General features: G+C 46.7%; 2 protein-coding genes across 2 annotated transcripts; one reads left to right on the plus strand and one right to left on the minus strand.

The window, feature by feature from the left end:
- The first annotated feature begins 268 nt into the window (after nt 1-268).
- Nucleotides 269-8,649, plus strand: LOC146178502 (uncharacterized). Its single transcript, XM_084578310.1, has 2 exons — nt 269-782; nt 7,160-8,649. Exons 1-2 carry the CDS (start codon nt 498-500, stop codon nt 8,120-8,122), a joined length of 1,248 nt encoding a protein of 415 aa, XP_084434436.1. The 5' UTR covers nt 269-497; the 3' UTR covers nt 8,123-8,649.
- Nucleotides 8,650-10,269: 1,620 nt separating this feature from the next.
- On the minus strand, nt 10,270-17,819 carry LOC146178503 (uncharacterized). The gene is made up of 3 exons (XM_084579989.1): nt 17,535-17,819; nt 10,625-11,479; nt 10,270-10,356 (listed from the first exon to the last, which is right to left on the minus strand). The coding sequence occupies exons 1-3, from the start codon at nt 17,817-17,819 to the stop codon at nt 10,270-10,272; spliced, it is 1,227 nt and encodes a 408-aa protein (XP_084436115.1).
- Between the last annotated feature and the right edge of the window lie 1,650 nt (nt 17,820-19,469).

A 19,469-nucleotide genomic window follows, 5' to 3' on the forward strand; every position in this document is an offset into this window, starting at 1 on the left:
ACAAGTCATCCGTTGCAAAGATGCTCTTACAAGCGATTGGTGTCGCTGGCAATGGGCTTCTGTCCCGTTTTGTCCCAAGTAATGCGACCTAGGATTGGCCTTGGCTGCGTAGGCCAGCGTTAAAGCTTCCGGCGGCGTGACACGCCAATGCGCATGTGCGCAAATGACACAGTCCAACGAGTCTAAGTGCACGAGAAGAAGAGGGGGGGGGGAGGGGGGGGGGGGAGTGCGATGAAGTTGGCAACTTGCGCAACTAGGGACGGTCCTGGCACCGCAGAAGTGGTGGTGGTTTGCAGCAGCTCGTGTGACCTGACGTTTGCAGTCTCGCACTTTTACCGTCCTTTTCTGGATAGCGGGCAGCTGCGCTCTCGTGCATATAACACGCCCACGCATGGATAGCTCGCTCTTTTTTGCCGCCGTCGTCAGGCGATCAAGCACAAGTGAAGGCGATTTCCTCCCATCTGTTCGGCGTAGCCAGGGCTCTAATTTCACCAGACATGGAGGACAGAAGCCACCGCCTCAGCGGCTTTGCAAGCGGCGTTGACTGGAGGCTTGTCACCTTCAAGGAACCATTGCCGCCTGCGAGTGTCTGCAACTTCTGTGGCCTTGTTCCCAGCAGTGTGGCATCACTCCCCTGTGGTCATTTCTTATGCTTGGCTTGCGTGGAAAGCTGCGCTGGCGACAACGGTCAATGTAGCTGCACCTTAGACGGGGCGCCGTTCGAAAAGGACAAGGATGTCTCCTGGAAACAGACTTCCCGTGACGACCTAGCCAAACTGAAGGTATGCTTCCGAAAAGACTTTCGTACCTTTGCTGCAAAAAAGGTAACGGGCAGCGTTCCAGTTGGTGTCACTTAATCATATTGCTTCCCTACTAGCAGTGTTGCAGTAGCGGGCGTGCCTGTCTTTCCGGCTGGCGTCACGCGACCTACACAGCTGCCATTTAACATGCCAAATGTTGTTAAGCGATGAGTAATACTTTCTTGCCTTTAACATTTAAAGGGGAACAAGCTTACTTTGCGCGTAGTTTCCTTGAATATTTATTGTTTAGTAGTGGTCTTCGTCCATTGCAGTGGGTGAAAGAGAGCGCGCGGCTGTAGGCCTCTGCAGCTTTGAGAAAAATTGTTGTCATTTAGCTCTGGTTAACTATATAGTTGAATTCCGAAAGCCACAGCGGAAGCTTGTTTTGTCTGCTACATTATTCCCCTATCACGCCCTGTCAGTGTAAAGTGCTACATTATTGGGGACACTTAAGCTCATTCTTTAAGGGTATGACGCTAGAGCGTAAGCTACCAGCCCACATATAAAGCCACGCTTCAACCAAGCCGTATGGACGTGCCTGAGTGTCGTAGAGGTAACGAGAATGCAAACGGTTCTGATAGGCTGATTCTGATATCGCCCTCCCATGACAGGAGTGACCCGAGTTGGCAGCTCCTGCCCGTGGCATATAGGAGTTACGTGAATTCAAAGTCATGCCAGGCTGAGTTTTCAGTGAGGAGACCGTAGCTACGCCCCTTCGCGGCGCTACACCTCTTCACGAGGTATCTGCGGCCTCCCGAGGTCAACTTTTGGCTGCCGCAATATTGCTTTCGCAATAAATAAAAACAAACTTTGGCCTCAGAGTTCATCCTTTTTTAGTAACCAAGTTTCTGGCCTGCGTGTAGCTTACCAAATCTGCCGTCCTCCTTTGTGTCATTAGAAAGGTTATGTATTTCTAAACATCTGTCGTTAGGAGGTTAGCATTTCGAGAACCATTAGTCCGTTATATCGATTAATATCTGTAGTCAATTAATAACTGTACCGTAAATTATACGACACTCTTCATGAATAACTTTGTCCCAATGACTCGCGCAAGATCAAACGCAATAGCTGCTACTCATTCCGTAAGATTTGGTCGCCTCATACTGCGCGCAGTTACAGAATGTGGTGTGCCAACCTAATACCATAAGACGTTACGTAAGAGGGCAATAATTATTTATGCTTCTTTTTTATTTATAGATACGAACAGGTAAACAGAATATCCTGTCTACTGTGTTTCCTTATGTTATACTGGGTTTAATGCGTTTCCTTACTGTATTATCTACAAAAAGCGAGAGGGAGGGATAGAGAAGGCGAGGGGGAGGACAGTCGAGCAGTGGCGTCGCTAGGGTCAAACCACAGCCGTAGCCACGGCCGATCTCGAGGGAGAGCGCGTTTCTCTCTTCTCTTACGGCCTCTCCAATGGGGTCTGTTTCTACCGCCCGCCGCGCCTCGGTGGGGTCGCCATCGCCCCACTGCTGCTCCTCTGCTACAGCCGTTCACGCGCAAGGGAAACGCGCGCTCGCTCTTCGCTCCGCCCGCATCGGTTGCAACCGGCAGGTCCTGATATTTCACCCCTTATGGCTTATAGGAAGAAGCCGTAATCAGCGTCTGATTTATCGTGTATGAGCAATAAATTCGTCAATAATGCGCGTGCGCGCGAGAGCGCGCGCGCCTTCGTCAGTGCTGTCGCGCACGGTCGAAAGAAGTTTCGGGTGCACTTACATCAACACCTTTTGCCCCTAAATTTTTCACAAAACTATATCTACCATTTTATGCAGTGTGCCTTTGAAAGCTGTAAGCAGGTATAGCGCGACCTGACGCTACTGCATGGCAAACTGTTCGGTGGATATTCCAAGTATTCTGTCAACCGCTGCCGTTTTCGTTTAGAGCAAAAGAGGCACTGACGAAAATTCATAGCACGTCTCAGATTCAGAGTAAGGAACAAAAATTTACGCATACAGTTAAAATTTCAGTTGTCTAGTGATGTGGGCTGTTCTAGCTTCGTTTAAATCAGTAGGTTGAAAGGCAGCAGATGTATACGTATAGTCTCGCGACTGACGCACACGTAGACAGTCCATAGTCAGTTTAATACCAGTGATAAAAAAAGAACAATTAATCAAGGAAGTGGGTATAAACAGATATGCATAATTGAAAAGAGCAACAAGCAATAAAAAAAAATGTCCTTCAAAGTTAACACATTGAGCTCATTCATCAAAACGGTACATGCGGCTAGAAAATTAAAATCTCAAAATCTTTCGGGACGGTTTGTGCACATAAGGAGCTGGCCTTTCGTTCCTGTATGTCACCTTCTTAGCATAATTGACAAGGAGTCTGAGAAATTTCTCAAATATTAAAAAAGCGGACCTTGGCTATTGTCAATGCCTTCCGGGCAACTCAGCAAAGGTGAGTTCTCAAGTGCTGGCTGGATTAAGATTTGAAGGACTTCAAGGACATTTGTGTCTGGTAGGTGCATGACAGCTTTTTCAAAAAAAGACACATCCTCGTCCAAGAGAGCTACAAACTCTGGTTTTGGATAATGCAGTCCGCTAGAATCTTGTCCTCGCAGAATAGTGTACATGGGGCTGCTTCTTTTGCTGGTTTCAAGAAGGATAGCACAAACGTCACACCCGAAGTCACTGATTAACTTCACAATGTATCCAGCGACGTAAGCTAAACCAGAATACGTGACAGTGGGTAATGGGATGATAGGAGATACCATCACTTCTTTCAGTTCCTCGGTTACTGATTGCGGCAGAGCTGAAATGATTTCGTCGGTGTCGACACTAGGTGCCTAGGCGCGCAATACAGTGCGACATACAACTCCTATAGTCACCTCTGAATAAATAGCACAGAGAAAAGCTTTTATATCCATTATTGAGGAGTGTCCCTTAAGTAACAGTGGCGAATGTGTAATAAGCATTCTACCAAAATAATGGGGCAGCGATTGCTCTCTAAGGCAGGCATTACTGCACAGATAGTTGCAAGGAACTATTAGTTCAAAAACATACTAGAAAAAGAAATAAAATATTGCTAGGAATTAGTGCTTGAAATAGATTTGCTGTTTTTTTTTTTCATTAAATAATCATGATATCATGTAAACATTTCATTAAACCAACTTTTATTTCCAAAATTAAAATAATGTTTATAATACAGCATAAAACATTTGCTGGTCCATAAATTATAGCAAAATTGAAAACAAAACTTAAAAGCATTAACTCTGACGTTATACTACTAATACTTTATGTCATGTAAGCATTGTACAACTTACATTAGATTTTTATAAAATTATTTTCATCTTCGGTGTTACCTCGATGGTTTCTCATCTAGCGCTGAAAGACGGTTTTGCCATTGTTGCTGTTATGTTTGCATTGAAGAAGCTTCGAAGTGATCACTGCTCATTCACTTTTTATATTCATCTTCTTGTACAGGCTTGGGCAAAAATTCAGATTAAAATAAACAAAACTAGATACCATGCCGCAAAACATGTCATATGCTTGTCGAGCGTTTGCTGAGCGACAGTGTTTTTTAATATAAAGACTCCATTCACGTGTGTAGCACGCTGACAGGATGCCGCTGCAGCATCTACCTTCTGTAATCTTTCATTTAGGGGCTGCACTCACCACGAAACCCGCGGGCGACAGCGCGAAACCAGGCAAAAGCCACCCGCCGCCACTGAAGCAGATGCGGAGCGAACAGTGAGCAGGTCGCGCCCCTTGCGGCGGCGGAGAGCGTGACTCAAGGAGAAAAGTTCCCATTGTTCACGCGGCGATTGAGAAGGCCGTAAGAAAGAGCGCGCGCTCTCTCCCTCGAGACCGGCCGTGCCGTAGCGAAGGAGGGCAGCGCCCCATACCCCCCCCCCCCGCCCCCACCCATGGGGTACATTCATTCTCAATTCCCCTTTTAAAGCACCGGCCTTGCTAAACGTGCCCTTCTAATTATTTTTGTCTAGTCGGCGCGTACTGGTCAGACTTGCCATTCCACTGAGCAGCAGGCATTCCAGGCACAATTTCGTCACCACGCTCTGTCTAAACAGCACATGTTGCCAGACCAGACATGGTGCAATTCGCTGCTGATTAGTGTTGCCAGACATTTTTTCTTCCTCTTTTTGTTTTCTCCTCTCTTACAGGTCGCATCTTTCCTCTACTCCTCCCCCTGCGAGGTCCGCCTCGCCGTTCTCGCCCGCGTGGATACGCGTAGCTCGGAGCGACCGTCTCTTCTTACGGGATACATATCGCCAGCGTTCAGATGCGCTGTGTCAATCAGCGGTCGCATGTTTCATCCCGGAGTTATTTCATCCGCGAAATAAACTTCTTCTTTTATCGACGCAGCGCCTTCCGCGTCTAGGAAACGAGGCGAACAGCGCAATGCAGTGGAAATTAAGCTCCGCACACGTGGGTACCACTGCCGTATATAATGTGAAGCACATGGAGACATTGGTCCTGTACTACAGCGGACAAACGAGTGCAGTATTTTGACTCGACACTTTTCTTGCTCATTTATGTTGAAGGAATTGCTTGTGCGCTCGACTATGCAGTCCACGTGAAAAAAGAATTGCCATAGCGCGCCTGTTTTTAGCTATCGTGGCCTCCTGTCCTCGGATAGTAAGTTACAGTTATTGCATCCGCGAAATAAAAGTGTTCCTTCATCGTCCCAGCGTCTCCCGCCTCTAGGAAACGTGCGAACAGCGCAAAGCAGAGGGCCTAAAAGTGCTTTCTCATCACTATCATTGTCACAAACTATCGGTAACTATATACAAGGAGCCCACCGATATCCCGCGGTATCTCATAGTTTCTGCAAACGCCTCTCATGAGCTGTTAAAAGCTTTCGCCCCGTCCGCGTGTTGAATCAGCGCGCATATGAATATTCAGTCCACGAGATGCCCTCCCCACCCCCATTTAACGCCCTCATAATGACTACATTTGAGGGCAGATGCATATATATATGCGCACAGCACACGGGCGCCTTTCATTTCGCCTCCGTTGAAAAGCGGCTGCCGCGGCCGGGATTCGATCTCGCATTCTCGGAAACAATAGTCATGCGCCCTAACCACTACGCCACCACAGTGGAGTGCATTAGAAACAGGTGTTGGGTGCGTTTCGCGGAAATTACGGTTGGCGTAAGAGCTCGAGAGCGTAAATTTGTGGATTAGTTGGTTACTGTTGCTTACAAATTGGGAACCAGCGAAAACAGACTCAGGATGATACAGAAGAGGCACTCAAGTAACGCCGCTGGGCTTACGGTTGATATATCCAAAGAAAAAAACCGAAAAACATTCACATATTGTCCCTGCGCACGCGTGTGCTCCGGTCAACGTGAACCTGGGCTTCAGTTATGTAAAAGGAGCTTAGTTTTTATTTTTAAATGCCTTCTTTCTCTTTATTCGAACCATATACTTCCACAGCGAATGTGTGTTCTTTCTGTTGTAAGCCCAGGTGTGTTTTGCGTGTGCTTGTCTCCTCTTATTCTGAGTCTGCTACCTGGTTGCATATTTGTAAGTGTTAAGCTTGGTGCGGTCCCGGCAGAAATAAAGTAGCACAATTTAGTAGGGAGCACAATTTGGAAGCCACAGTACTGCGCATTGGAATCTAGGCAGCAATTATACACATCACGTAAAATTCCTTGCTGACGTAGTACTAAGAAACCCACTTCCACATGAACAGAAATCCCATTCGCACACAACGGAACTAATCTGTAATAGCAGATATCGAATTTGGTAATCATTCACCTTATGCGGTGTACACAGGGAAGGAGGTATTTATTGGTGTCGTTGGCATCGCTGTCACACCCCGTTGCCTGTCGTAAGTACAGCGATGTATGTCAGTGTGTGGTGTCATGAGGCGTACGTCCAAGTATGATCGTGAGAGCTAGTCCTGACTTGTCATGTCATGCCTTATCATGATTAATTTGGTGGTGATTAACTTGCGGGGATTGCTGTGATTCCGAATCGTAGGAGAGGCGGTGTTTCCGGGTTCGATCCCTGGACAAGTGCAAATTTTTTTTACGATGTTTCTGAGAAAGCTGTATAGCCTTCCTTTGCAACCACTTGACTGCGCTTGGGTGGATGTCAGTGAGTAATTCCTTAATACAAATCTACTCCAACTTGGGGGATTGCCTTAAATATTCAATTAAGTGTATCTTGCCCGTGTATACAAAAAAGAAGTGCATCACCTTTTGTTCACAAACTTTCTATCCGTAGTCCCTGGTATACTCCGATGTTTAATCACATGATTGAATGAGATATTCATTAGCATTGAGCGCTATGTGCGCAGTATACTAAATGACTTTGAATCTATTACTAGCTTTTTTTATTCGCATGAGCCTTTAACATTTAATTGCTGTCTTTGTCTCAAATATCAAAGGTGAGCTGCTGGAACAGAGAGCACGGCTGTGACTTCCTGGGTCCACTGGGAGAGCTTCTCGAGCATTTCGAGCAACTGTGCGATTTCCACGCCGCGTCATGCCCCCGCTGCCAGGACACCATTCCTAGGAAGGAACTGCCCGGACACTACAGCGCGCGATGTTCCACTGGACCATCGCACGAGCGGAGTGTTCAGGAGCCCGCAGTGGAGCCGCAGTCGACCGCAGGGCGGCTAGCCCTGCCCACCGACTTTTACCACCACGCCCTGGCATCGATACAAAGCGGGACGAAGGAACTGGCCGAGGTTCTGGCCGGTCATCACGCCAAACTTCAACAAGGCGAGCGAAGGGACGAGAGTGCCCAAGGCCGCAGCCAGATAGCGGAAGCCACACAGAACAGCGGTGATGGTCCTCTAGACGGGGGCCCACTGCGAGACAAAACGGAATCGAGTGGTGCCCTTTTGCCGTCGACGCACGAAACCACGTCGGCCGTCACAAAGACCTCCATAAGGGTGCAACAAAGATTTGAGACACAGCAGGGCACGCAAGGTGCGCATGGGAAAGATAGCAATTTCGGAAATGAAGAGCAAATTGTCTGGACCGTAACATATAAACCTGACAAGGATATGTGGTACAGTACATTAATAGAACCACTCAGATGCCCGGAGTATAGTGAGCTGCGCATGGTGTGCAAAGTTTCAAAGGAAGCTCACATGATCGTGGTGTACGCTGAGTCGGCAAACCCTGAGGAGTGCGAATTAATTTCCGTAACATGTTTACGTTCTGAAGAAGTTGTGAATTCGCCATCCTTTTGGATTAACTCGACTGCATCGACAGAGGTACCACTCGCTCTGCCTCGCTTGAAGTACATTTGTAGGGGCTGTCCTCATGTCCAGAGGCATGGACTAGAACGCACGGTTGGCTTTTTGGTTAAAGTGGTGCGGCACCGCACTTCTGTCGTCTGAATAATCTCTCTACATTGTAGTGTGGCGAGGAGCGGTTTTGTTTGCGGCAATCGTTCAAAGAAGGTGCACGCAACCTTCCGGGCTGATGTTCGTAGGTACTGTATCTCCCAGCCATTTTTTCGTGTGAAATGTATTTCTCTGAATATTTTCCTCCTCTTTTGTTACCAACGCATGCCATAAAAGGACTGAACACGACGAAACAGGCGTTGATGCCGTCGAGTTAACTGCCCGTCTTGTGAACTTCTGTGCTTGCGCGCTGTGCGCCGTTGACAAACTAGACATTTGCTATACTCGCCTCCACTGCATGTTAACCATAAAAAAACGTGTAAATTGCGTTAAACTTACAGTAAAACATGGTAGTGGTTTTGTGCTGATTAATTTTGAATGCAATTAATAAATGTTGTTTATTGCGACGGCGAAGTCGACTGGAAGTAAGGCAGAACTCAAAAAGGAGGGATTCTAAAGGTGTTATGCCGCAGACTCTATCTATGAATGCAAATAGTTTTTTTTTTTTTTTTGCACCTTATTGAACCGTTCTCTGTCATCTTTAAAGCAACAATTTTTTACCGTTGGCAAGTTTCCACTATAAACGAGAAATATGTCTGTGCGTTCCGGTTAGAGGGATGTCTGAAATTAAGAATTAGCTCTTTTATTCTTTATGAGACGAAGTTTTTTTTTTAATAACGTTGTCGAAGTTACACCAAGCGTCAACCTGTCATTTCACATCAAGAGCGAGTCGCTTCTCATCGATGATGATGATGATCATGCTCAGGGCCATTCCCTTTGAAACGGGTCGGCACCAGAACTGGTGCGCAGGCCAAAAGTGAAAGGAGGAAAGAAGAAAAAGAACAAAAAATTGGAGGACGCTTAAGCTTCGCCTTTAAGAATGGAACGCGATACCGTTCGCACAGTCTACTCATTTGCTTGTCGCGCTTTTTGCTATACTCATTTTTATTTATTAATCCTTCCGGGACGTAGAAGCGCTGCCAGCCATCTTGCCGAAACGCGCGGGCCTCAAGTTGCAGTCATAGTTCGTCGGCAACATCGTTGTCTATCCGAGCCGGCGCGATGATCTCTGAGGTCATACCCTGTCTATCTTATTCCGTACGCCACACGCATGATGGCGCTACGTGCACGCCATAATGTAAAAGAACGCTGGAAATTGAATTTGTCTGCCCATCCCGACAGATTTCCATGTTTTAATAACACACACTGCTTTAGCAAAAAAATGCAGTCTTTACGTGCTAAGAACTGACCACAAATAATATAACAGGCATTGGCGTTACCAACCATTGCACATGCATATTGTAATGACGTCACTGTCTCTGTATGCGAATATCCGATGATAGGCTACTGTACCATTCACATCCAAAATGTGACCATGGAACCTTCAAGCTATTTATACCTCGTCCGAATCAAGCTGTCGTTAATTACAGGCAGACATTATTACTGCATGACGATCCAAAATTAATGTGTATTTTCTGAATAGTATACGGAGTTTTCAAATCCTAAAGCGACATCGGATTTAAGGGGCGTCGTTGGTTTTTCCAAGAGAAGGAAAGCGTAGCAGGGGGCGGCAGAATGTTAGGTGGGCGGATGAGGTTATGAAGTTCGCAGGAGTCAAGTGGATGCAGCTAGCACAGAACGGGGTTAAGGTATAATGCCACTTTTCAGAAGAGTTTTGGTAGCGAATACAAAAAGAAAATTAGTGATCTATATTTAAAGACTGCCTTTTATATTCTAATCAGAATGTTTAAATACAAAAAAAAGTTCATTTTTGTTTTTCGAAAAATGTACTAATCATGCATCCCACGCCAGCAGTCATAAGTCAAATATAGCTGACCACAAGGAAAATTCCTCTTGCAGTTATGTACATAAAGCCATTAGCTGTGCAATGAACTAAAATAATTGCGATACTATCAATTGTCGTTTTTAGTTTACAATATTACCAAAAACAACGGTTTTCAGCAAGGAATGTTTTTAAAACAATGCAACAATAACAATTAATAAATAAAGCACATATCACAAAACCATCTGAAATTTTATTGAAGGCATATCATTTCGCTTAATGAGTACAATCCTTCTGATTGGTCCTAATTAATTGACAGTTGGCAGTGGCGCTGCCAATCGGAAGCAATAGGTGCTGCCTACAGCATCGTAGAGGACGCTGTGCGGTTCGCAATCTCTTCCTTAGCAACCTGAGTACCACAGTGCTCATCCCTTCGACTTGCTTCCTGGAACGCAACATCTATAGAAGAAAAGTACATATTTTCACGAAAGATAACAGAGGCATTCAGATATATACGCATCTTTAGGAGTAATGTTAACTTTTAGAGGAAAATCAATACCGAACGGCTCGAAAAGACTGCAGATGCCGTGTCTTCTCTCTCTATATGATTACGAAAATTGGCGAGAAGCAGCTTTTCTGCTGTGGGGAAATTATGATACCGGATCACAGCGTTTCATGGTGACTAGGAAGTCAAACTGAAAGTTATTACATACTTCTTTGGCATGGCCACGTGAACAAGTCTTGTAAAGCAAAGGATGCTGAGTACGCGGGTCACACTCATATGCATTGCTTTCGAGCCAGTATGAAGCGCCGATTGCCGGGTCAGAATTGAGGATCTTAACTGACGCCACGCTCCAATAATTTGGATATTCAGACTCTCCATACACAGCGATGACGTCATAAAAAAGAGAGATCCTGCACACCAAATGCACGCTACACGCACGACCGGGGACCGCGTGATACTGCGCAAATAGCTCGCCAATCGTGCGTAGGCGTTGTGAGTCTGCTAATACGGTCCAGAGTATCACCTTCTCCATGGCAGCATCGCTGCTGCCGATACATGATGCTATGGCATCTTGCCTCTCGCTCGGCGCAGCTCCTACAGTTTGGACGCTCAGCATAGCTAGCCGTAAATTGTCGAGGAATTTCGAATGCTTCCCCAGCAGTGTTTTGAGCTTAGCTGAGGCTGCGGTCACAGTCGAGACATTTTCTAGCAGTGTTCCCAATATATCAGTGCATGTAACGTTCATATTATTTTCGACACTGGAGCTAAGGCCGCACAGCACCTCTGCTAGTTCATTCACTCGGCTCTGTATCGATGTCAGCACTTTGTGGCAGGACTTGAAGGACGACTCAAGTGGTGGCACGATTGAGTTCAGTGATGACAGGGGCTTCTGGACATCCGAGCATTTAGCTCTGTAGTGTGCCGGAAGGTCCTTCCAGAGAAGTGCGTCCTGGCAGCGAGGACATGACGCTGTGTGGAAGCTACAGGTTTTTTCGAAGTGCTCCAGCAGTTCTCCCAGCGGGCCCACGAAGTTGCAGCCGTGCTCGCTGTTCCAGCAACAGACCTGTGTACATTGGAATACAATTACAGAAGGGAATTTTTAACAGTTTTTAGCGAAAAATCTAGGAGCACGGGAAGGGTTACCGTACACTATATCACAGAAGACCACAAGGCACCGGATAAGCCCAGTTTCATAAAAATCACGGGCAAGACATCTTCAGCAGTCAACTTGCATGTCCATTTCACAAGGATGCGGACAGTCAAGCGCACAGTGCCCATTTAGGAGCTCACTGAGTGCACAAATCGTAGCACTGTAACATTACTGCCTGCACTAAGTGCCATGCGCTTCATTCCTACCTTACTGCGAATAAATGTTAGTAGTTGACAACGGTACATTTTTATCATTTTATTCACTAATCCTTTTTTTTTTTAAATCGTTAACTTTAACTGATTGATTGATTGAAAACTTTATTTGTTTTTTGGAAGTTTGTTAGCGGTGGAGGTCGAGGCTTTTTCTGGAAGAAACTTGGACCAAAATTTGAATCCGAGATCATGACGACGCTTAAGCTTCACTTAAAAAGAGCAACAGCAAGAGTGACAGTGCCTTTAACACTGTCTTTTGTTTCAGCAAGCATTTAAAGGTTTTTTAGTTTGCCATCTGTAAGTTGTGAAGATTATTATTATTATTGTACCATCTTTACACATCCTAATGGTAGGTTAGTAAGACGGACATATCAAAACGCGTTCCGTAGTTGCCCTCCCCTCTAACGCGCTTGGAACCAATGAACCTTCGTGGCCTGTCGTTGGGCGTCAAAAAACGTTCGAATTTCTAAATTTTAATTGCGTATTATTCGGTAGGGACACAATCACGCAAGGTACCTTTTAGAAATGAAAGTACCATCGTACTTAATGACATGTTAAATGACTTCGCCCGAGATGATGTATGTGAGTGTGTAATTGTTCGGTACGCTCATTTTCGAGGGATTATACAAGGCAGCTAATGTTTTGTTGTAACTTTTGCGTCTTTGTTGTGATAATGGCATGACTCCCGTGTCCTTTAGTGATCACTGCTCAGTTTCAGTCGCGCTTGGGAAGAAAAAGGAGAAAAAAGATAGATTTTAGTTGGGACCAGCTGTTGGGCGATTAAGTTTCTACAGACTTTGTTCATGATGTTTTGGAATAGAGAATAACATGCCGAAACCGAATTCGAAGCCACATGGGAAAGGTTTAAAGAAGTTATTAAGATGAAAGCGATTGAAAGAGAAGATGAAATTACCTACAACAACAGAGGGCTAATAATCTCCAAGCACTATAATGGAAAAGGAATGACGGGCCCCGGGGTCAAGCAGCGGACATACGTGTCGTGAAGTCCCAATTAGAAACGGTGGATAAGGAGCGATTGAGAGCGTAGAAGCTCTTGCTTGGTAAAGCACCCACAAAAAATGCTTTTAGCACAGAGAAAATGTATGCTTGCCAAAATAATATATTTGAAATCGATTAGAATGAAAAAAAAAAATACTTGTGGCCAAACAAACATTACCATCCTTTACCGCCTTCTAGACAGACCTCTTTTCAGCACATGCTCTGAACAAACAGAAAGAAGGTATCTATGAAAAAAGAAAAAGAAAGAAACGACACTATTTTTCTATGGCAAGATGCGAGGAGCACATAACATTGTTATTACGACGTGCTCTTCTGTTGCACCTTCGGAATAGTTCAGTTCGGAGGTTTTCTTTATGCGCCTCCTTCGCTGGGTTTACCTTTGTAAGCATTATGAGCAAACTCTTACACAAAGTGTAATTACTGTCCCATTCACCCAAACGCTGCTTCTCGTAGTTCCGCAGATATGCATATTCCATGAACAATATAAAGGAATAAATATGTTGGTAGAATGTCTTTTTTTTTTCTATTTACCATGAAAGCCTTCAAAGGCCATCATTATGAGGGTATTTAATGGGGGTGGATATATAGATAGATGAATGTATTTCATGGAAAGGAAGAGAGGTCAGCCGGAAAGTTGATATATGGCCGGCTCTCTGCACTGGGCAAGAGGAAGAGGAGCCGAAAGAGGGCCGAATAGATGACGGTGTGGAGGTGCATTCTAGAATGGGTACACATGTGCGCGCATCGTTAGAACGCGGGTGACGTGTTATGTGACACTGAGCGGAAGCCACGCGTGCGCCGCTGCTTTTTGAACTTCACAGGCAATGCGGGATTTGGTGGTGTGTTTCCCAGACGGCCGTGTCCCAAGTCCTGGACCGCAGTCAAGTTAAAAATCAAAGGTCAAGATTTAAGTGAGAGTGTAAGAGGGGTGAATTACACTGTGGGGTCACCGTGTGTCAGATGTGACACTGTGCCACTTGACTACGGACGTGAAGTCTCGACTATATAAGGTGCACTGAGCATTTCCAGCCCAGAGCTACGGCATGGAGCCGGAGACCGTATAGCAGAACTCAATGCTTTACCTGATGTAGCCGCGTGAAGCAACCGCGACATATTCGGTTTAACGAAAGCTAGACCATAGCCATTTTTTTTTTTTTGTTGTTGTTGTTGTTGTTGTTGTTGTTGTTGTGCGCATGTTTTTGTTCCTCTGTCGCTCTCGTTCGCTCGCCAGTCTGATGTACGAAGCTCACACTGTACTCGGCGCTTCTTTTACCCTTCGTATGTTTTTGTAAAGGCAGTGTCAGAAATGGCTGAAGAAGTTTATAAGTTGCTGCGAAACTCACAAGGACGAACAAATCGGCTCCTGAACAAAAAAGCTCACTGCAGATTTTTTTTAAACCTCTTCATCCATTACGGCTACCGGCAGACATTGGAAGAGAAGAGAGTGAGCACTATTCAAAAAAAGCTAGAACTGTTTGGCAGCGACCGTCTCATGATAAGCCTCGCACGGATGCGACGAAGAGAAGAGAAACGCGCACTCCCTCGAGACCGGCCGTGCTCTTACCTAGAGGGAAAGCTGTGCTGCCATCTGGGGGAGTTTACATGGAGTTTCCAGACGACCAGCCACCAATGGCGCTCAAAGCATCATGGGCCGGAGAGCTACCGAGTGCATAACTACAATCTTTGGACAAAACTAATGCAAAGATAAACGTTGTTCTACCGTAAATAACGTCCTAACATTCACTATTGTGACTAAAAAATTCAAAAAGAGATAAAAACAGCGGGTGCGTTCCGATACCCCCTCGTAGACGTCTACTTCGACGGCTACGCGAGCAGCCGCCATCTTGGGACGCGTTCCAATTCTCGCGAAGCAGTCTCGCGAAGACGGCTTCGCCGAAATCAACATCAATGCAGACTACTTTGCTGTCTAAACATGGCGGACAGAGCGCGGTTCGCGCTGAGCGAGTCGTGCGTGCGGTAATTGCAGGAGTTGTACGGTGGTCGTGCTCTTTGCGAACGCCGGAGTATGCATATGAACGATCTTTCAAACGTGAGTTGTTACGTCAATGTATGCGCTAGCTAGAGGCTAATTTAGCTGTCCTTATGGTCGTGAGATTCATAGCACTGCAGATTCTTGTACCGCGCTCTGAGAGGAAAGCGTGCGTTGGATGCTGTTGGTCTTCTTTTTTAACTTGACGAGTTTCTTCAGTCTTGATGTTATCGACGAACTCGTCGCTTTCTGGGCACCTCACCGGGAGTCAGGACGCTGCTGTACGGCGCACGTGTGTGTTTCTATCTTGCTGTAGTAACCGTGTCAAACTCTTCCGCGGATTTTCAGTTAATCTGGGAAGAACGAACTCGCCTGACGATGCTGACTTGTTGCGCATTGATTTTTTTGTGCCTGTACATTATTAAAACGAGTTGTCTTTGGTTTCTTCGCCTAGTGACTACAGACAACAGGTGTAACGGCATGAAGTTTTTCGTTTGCTGTAGCCGGTTATTACCTTCGTCTGTAATCCCCTCAAGTTTACAGTATTTTGCATGTTTTCATTATTACAGCTGTGTGTATGAGACATCTGAGAAGCATGTACACTTCAGCATCAGTAATAAAAAAGGAAAAACGGACTAACGTTCTCTTCCGTCAATTCGTGAGCGAGCTCATTGCATGAGAGGTCTGTCTGCTACAAGTTAACCTATTAATAGTCACTCTACGTTGCGGCGATTGCACATGTAATATTGTTGCTGCAAAAAAAGCGGCAAACCGTTAAAAACGTGATTTTCACCTGTATTGTCGTAAATCTTTGCAGAAAACAGCGTTATAATAATTATTCATACGTTTCAGTTCAACCTGTATGCCGCGAGGTGACGCCAGGCGTAGACAGGTAGACGCGTTCCAATACGCGAACCTGTAGACGTCTACGTAGACGTCTACGAAGCAGTCTTGCTAGACGTCTAAGAATTGGAACGCACCCAGCGTGAGATTTATCGAAGCGATGGCTCTTTCTCCAATTGGCTAGTTTTGAGCAGAACAAATACCAATGTTTCGCACTTAACAGGCACATTTTGAAATAAAAAAAAAAACGTTTCGGAAATATTTATGGTTGTACAATCACTTAAGAAAGCTTTTATGGCATTTCGGGAAACAGAAACCTTTTATTGGCGACGTCTGCTTTTGCACCTTCGCTACTATGGCTTTTGCGGTCTATGTACGCACCTCGAAATAATGATGATGAAAAAAAAACATCATAGTAACTCCACTCCATGCACCCTAGAAAAACCGACTGTCCCGCATTACACACTATACCCGCATCAAGTAGGGCACCGGCCCATGATTCTTAGCGCGCCCATGGTGGCTGAAGTGAAGCGCCCTCAGCTTTCCCTCTAGTTGTGTAAGAAACAGCATACAGCCGCGCGCACTAAAACGCAGCGACATCAAAACATAGGGTCTAACGGGTCTAACTAGGAGAGCGAAAAAAGGGGGTGGGAGCGTCTTCATCGGCACTTAGCTTGCGAAGGTTGGCCGCGTGACGTCATGCTCCCTCCTAATCAAGACGAATTTGCTTCCCCAATGGAGCAACAATCGGAGACGAATGGCAAGTGGCCGCGATCGGCCGCTCCGACAGCTCAAGCAGAGAAACAGATTCCGGGTCCCCGCAGTCTAACTGGCAACCGCTGCTCCCAGCTCTCGGCCAGCGCGAGCGCCCTATCGAAGGAGTCGCTTCAGAAAGAGGGCCTCGAGCGCGGTCCCGAGCTCCTGAGATGAGTCGAGAACATGCCCCTTTCCACAAGTAAACTCAGAGGGGGGTTCGAAGGAAGTGCTCGCATTTTAGAGCTAACGCTCTCCTTCTAGGAATCGGAACGCGGCACGCAGTTCAACACTAGGGCAGTTCAACACTAGGACACCCAGCTCAGAAACGCTCTCAAAAACATAAGTACAAATGCGTCAACACATGCATGAAGGTCCGGAACGGAAACTGCCGAACACAGCACGGGCCTACGTAACTGTGCTCCAAAATCACATGGCGACCACCAGGCTTAACACAGAAGTGTGACATCTAAATCTCCCTCAAGGTGAAAACCGTATACATACCCAACGACTCGAACTACCGATCGTAGTGAAGCTTTCGCTTCATAATTTATCGACAGACTTTGCCTGATCGGATTCAGTTGGCACATCATGATAAAGAATTACATTATCGTGCGCAGTATGAGGACGCGCTTTGTGTAATGAGTAGCAATTAACGCGTTTGATATTGAACCAGTCTTTATGACAGTAAGTTATTCACGAAGAGAAATATATATAATTTACGTAATAGTGGTGAAGTGAGTAGGGTTACTAGTCAATATGACAAACTAATGGTTCTCGAAATGCCAGCCTTCTAACTGCGGGTGTTTAGAAATACATGATCACTCTATTGACATGAAGAAAGATAGCAGATTTCTTTTTTCTGTTCCTTAATTTGCTCACATCCTTTGTTTGATTACCCGTTCAAAAGGGTATGGCGTCATCGCCACACAGGTAATAAACTTTACAGTGGCTTTAAGGGATGTACACCAAGGCCAAATTGCCTTTCTTTTTTTTTCAAAGCTTGAGGCCTACAGCCCCGCGCAATCTTCTAAACTCTGTAATCAACAAATACTACTACTTAAATAAAAGTAAAAAAAAATATCAATGATTATTCAATATTTGGCCTATTAAATATTTGCAGCAACGGTATGGACGGTCGGAGGCGTACCTTCAGTTTGGCTAGGTGGTCACGAGAAGTCGATTTCCAGGAGACGTCCGTGTCCAGTTCAAATGGCTCCCCGTCTAAGGCGCAAGTACAATGGCCGTTGTCCCCAGCGCTACTTTCGACGCAAGTCGAGCACAAGACGTGCCCACAGGGGAGCCAGGCCATTCTGTTCGGAACAAAGCCACAGAAATTGCAGACCCGCGCAGGCGGAAGTGGTTCCTTGAAGGTAACAGGCCTCCAGTCGACACCGCTTGCAAAGCCGCAGAGACGGTAGCTTCTGTCCGCCATGTCTGGTGGGATTGAAGCTCTGGGTACGTCGAACAGATGAGAGGAAATCACCTCGACTTGTGCTTCGTCGCCTGATGATAGCAGCGAACAAGAGCGAACTATTAATGCGTGGTTGTGTCACAGGCACGAGAGCACAGCTGCAGCAGTATGCGCGCTCCAGCCACAAAACGACGGCGAAAAAGAGACGGCAAACAACAGGTCGCAGGAGCTGCAGCCGGCCACCACTGCGGCGGCCGTCCCAAGTTCCCAACTTCATCGCACTCCCCTTTCAACTTCCCCTCCCCCTCGTTTTTTCTTCGCGTGCACATGGACTCGTCTAGCTTTTGCTCGTCTGCACAGCTAGGCTAGGCTAGGTTGTTTGGATCGGTTCGCGGAAGTGAGCCTCGAAGGAGAGTAGTCGTCCCTCTCTTCGGTCGTACTGCACTAGTGTCGCCCTTCGCGAGGCTACTTTCCGGCCTAGGCAGGTCTAGGCGCCGAAGGGATGCATTGCGGCCACAGTGTCATCGCGAGGGGAGGAGGAGGGGGGGGGGGGGGGGGGTCCGCACCGGGTGCAGCTGGACAGTGGGAGGAAGGAAGGGGCGGGGTCCGAAATGAATTGTGTTTAAAGACGCGAAAAGGCTCGCATTGGGCAAGTGTGATATTCTCACAGAACGAATTATTTTGTTGTGAGGAGTGCTTGAAAACACGTGCATTAATTTATGCCAGAGAATCCACGCCATTTCAATGTTGGACCGGGCCTGTGAAAGTGCGCGTACCCTGGAAACACCGGCATTAACTCGATACCTATCGGACATGGGCGTAGCTGGGGGGGGTGGGGGGGGGGGGGGGGGATAGGCTTAAAGGGCTTCAGCCCCCCCCCCCCCCCCCCCCCCCCTCCCCGAAATGTTTTAGTATTGTCATGCACCGCCAATCAAAACAACCACCAACGCTGGAAAGAATTCTGGATTTTGTCTACAGTATCATTTTCCGGTCCTAAAAGACATTTCTGCACGAACATTACGAACTTGGGCTACATTTCGTAGCAACGCCCATCCAACTGGAGTCGCTAAAGCAAGGAGCCACTTCCGAGCACTAAGTTTCAAGGGCGTTTGGATGACGAGCGGACTCATTGCGACAACTCGCGGCGGCCACGGAGGGGGTGTACGAAACAGTGCGAATCCTCACCGTGCTGTATCAGCTCTCTATGGTACCCCCTCGCCATTCTCCCTGTACACTCCCTCCGTGGTTGCCCTTTATGTTTGTGGCTGTTTTTTCGCTTTCGCGTTTTCGGCGCCGAAACCCCCCCCCCCCCCCCTCCTTTCTTTTTCCTTCCTTTCAGGACGGAAACGAGCTGCCCTTTCAGACCTTAATCCCCCTCGGTGCCCTCGGCGGCGATAACGGAAACCTGTTTTTTTCGTTGAAATTTCGGAGGTGCGTCGCCGGTCAGTCTGTCGTCCGCCGGCCGCGGCGGGGGCTGCCGCTGAATGATCGCTGCGGTGGCGCTGCGGTGAAGCGGAGTGCCACTGCCGGCGGAGCAGACGACGCGCGCGCCCGTGCGCTTCGAAATGCATTCGCTGCATATGCTCATTGTCAGTTGCCTTTATTTTCTTCCATTTATTACGCCTTTTAATTTTCGTTTTACATATTCCTTTATGCCCTAGCTGAGGCAAT

The sequence above is a fragment of the Amblyomma maculatum genome, chromosome 9, assembly GCF_055883805.1.
Source record: "Amblyomma maculatum isolate TAMU_Amacu chromosome 9, ASM5588380v1, whole genome shotgun sequence".
Classification (NCBI taxonomy): domain Eukaryota; kingdom Metazoa; phylum Arthropoda; class Arachnida; order Ixodida; family Ixodidae; genus Amblyomma; species Amblyomma maculatum.

What these genes read in the sequence shown, in the direction of transcription:
- LOC146178502 (XM_084578310.1), top strand. Translation starts at nt 498, where the DNA reads ATGGAGGACAGAAGCCACCGCCTCAGCGGCTTTGCAAGCGGCGTTGAC. An exon ending in ACGACCTAGCCAAACTGAAG is followed by an intron (nt 783 to 7,159) that starts GTATGCTTCCGA and finishes CAAATATCAAAG; the next exon opens with GTGAGCTGCTGGAACAGAGA.
- LOC146178503 (XM_084579989.1), bottom strand. Translation starts at nt 17,819, where the DNA reads ATGGCGGACAGAAGCTACCGTCTCTGCGGCTTTGCAAGCGGTGTCGAC. An exon ending in ACCACCTAGCCAAACTGAAG is followed by an intron (nt 11,480 to 17,534) that starts GTACGCCTCCGA and finishes CAATGTACACAG; the next exon opens with GTCTGTTGCTGGAACAGCGA. An exon ending in CACGTGGCCATGCCAAAGAA is followed by an intron (nt 10,357 to 10,624) that starts GTATGTAATAAC and finishes GTTGCGTTCCAG; the next exon opens with GAAGCAAGTCGAAGGGATGA.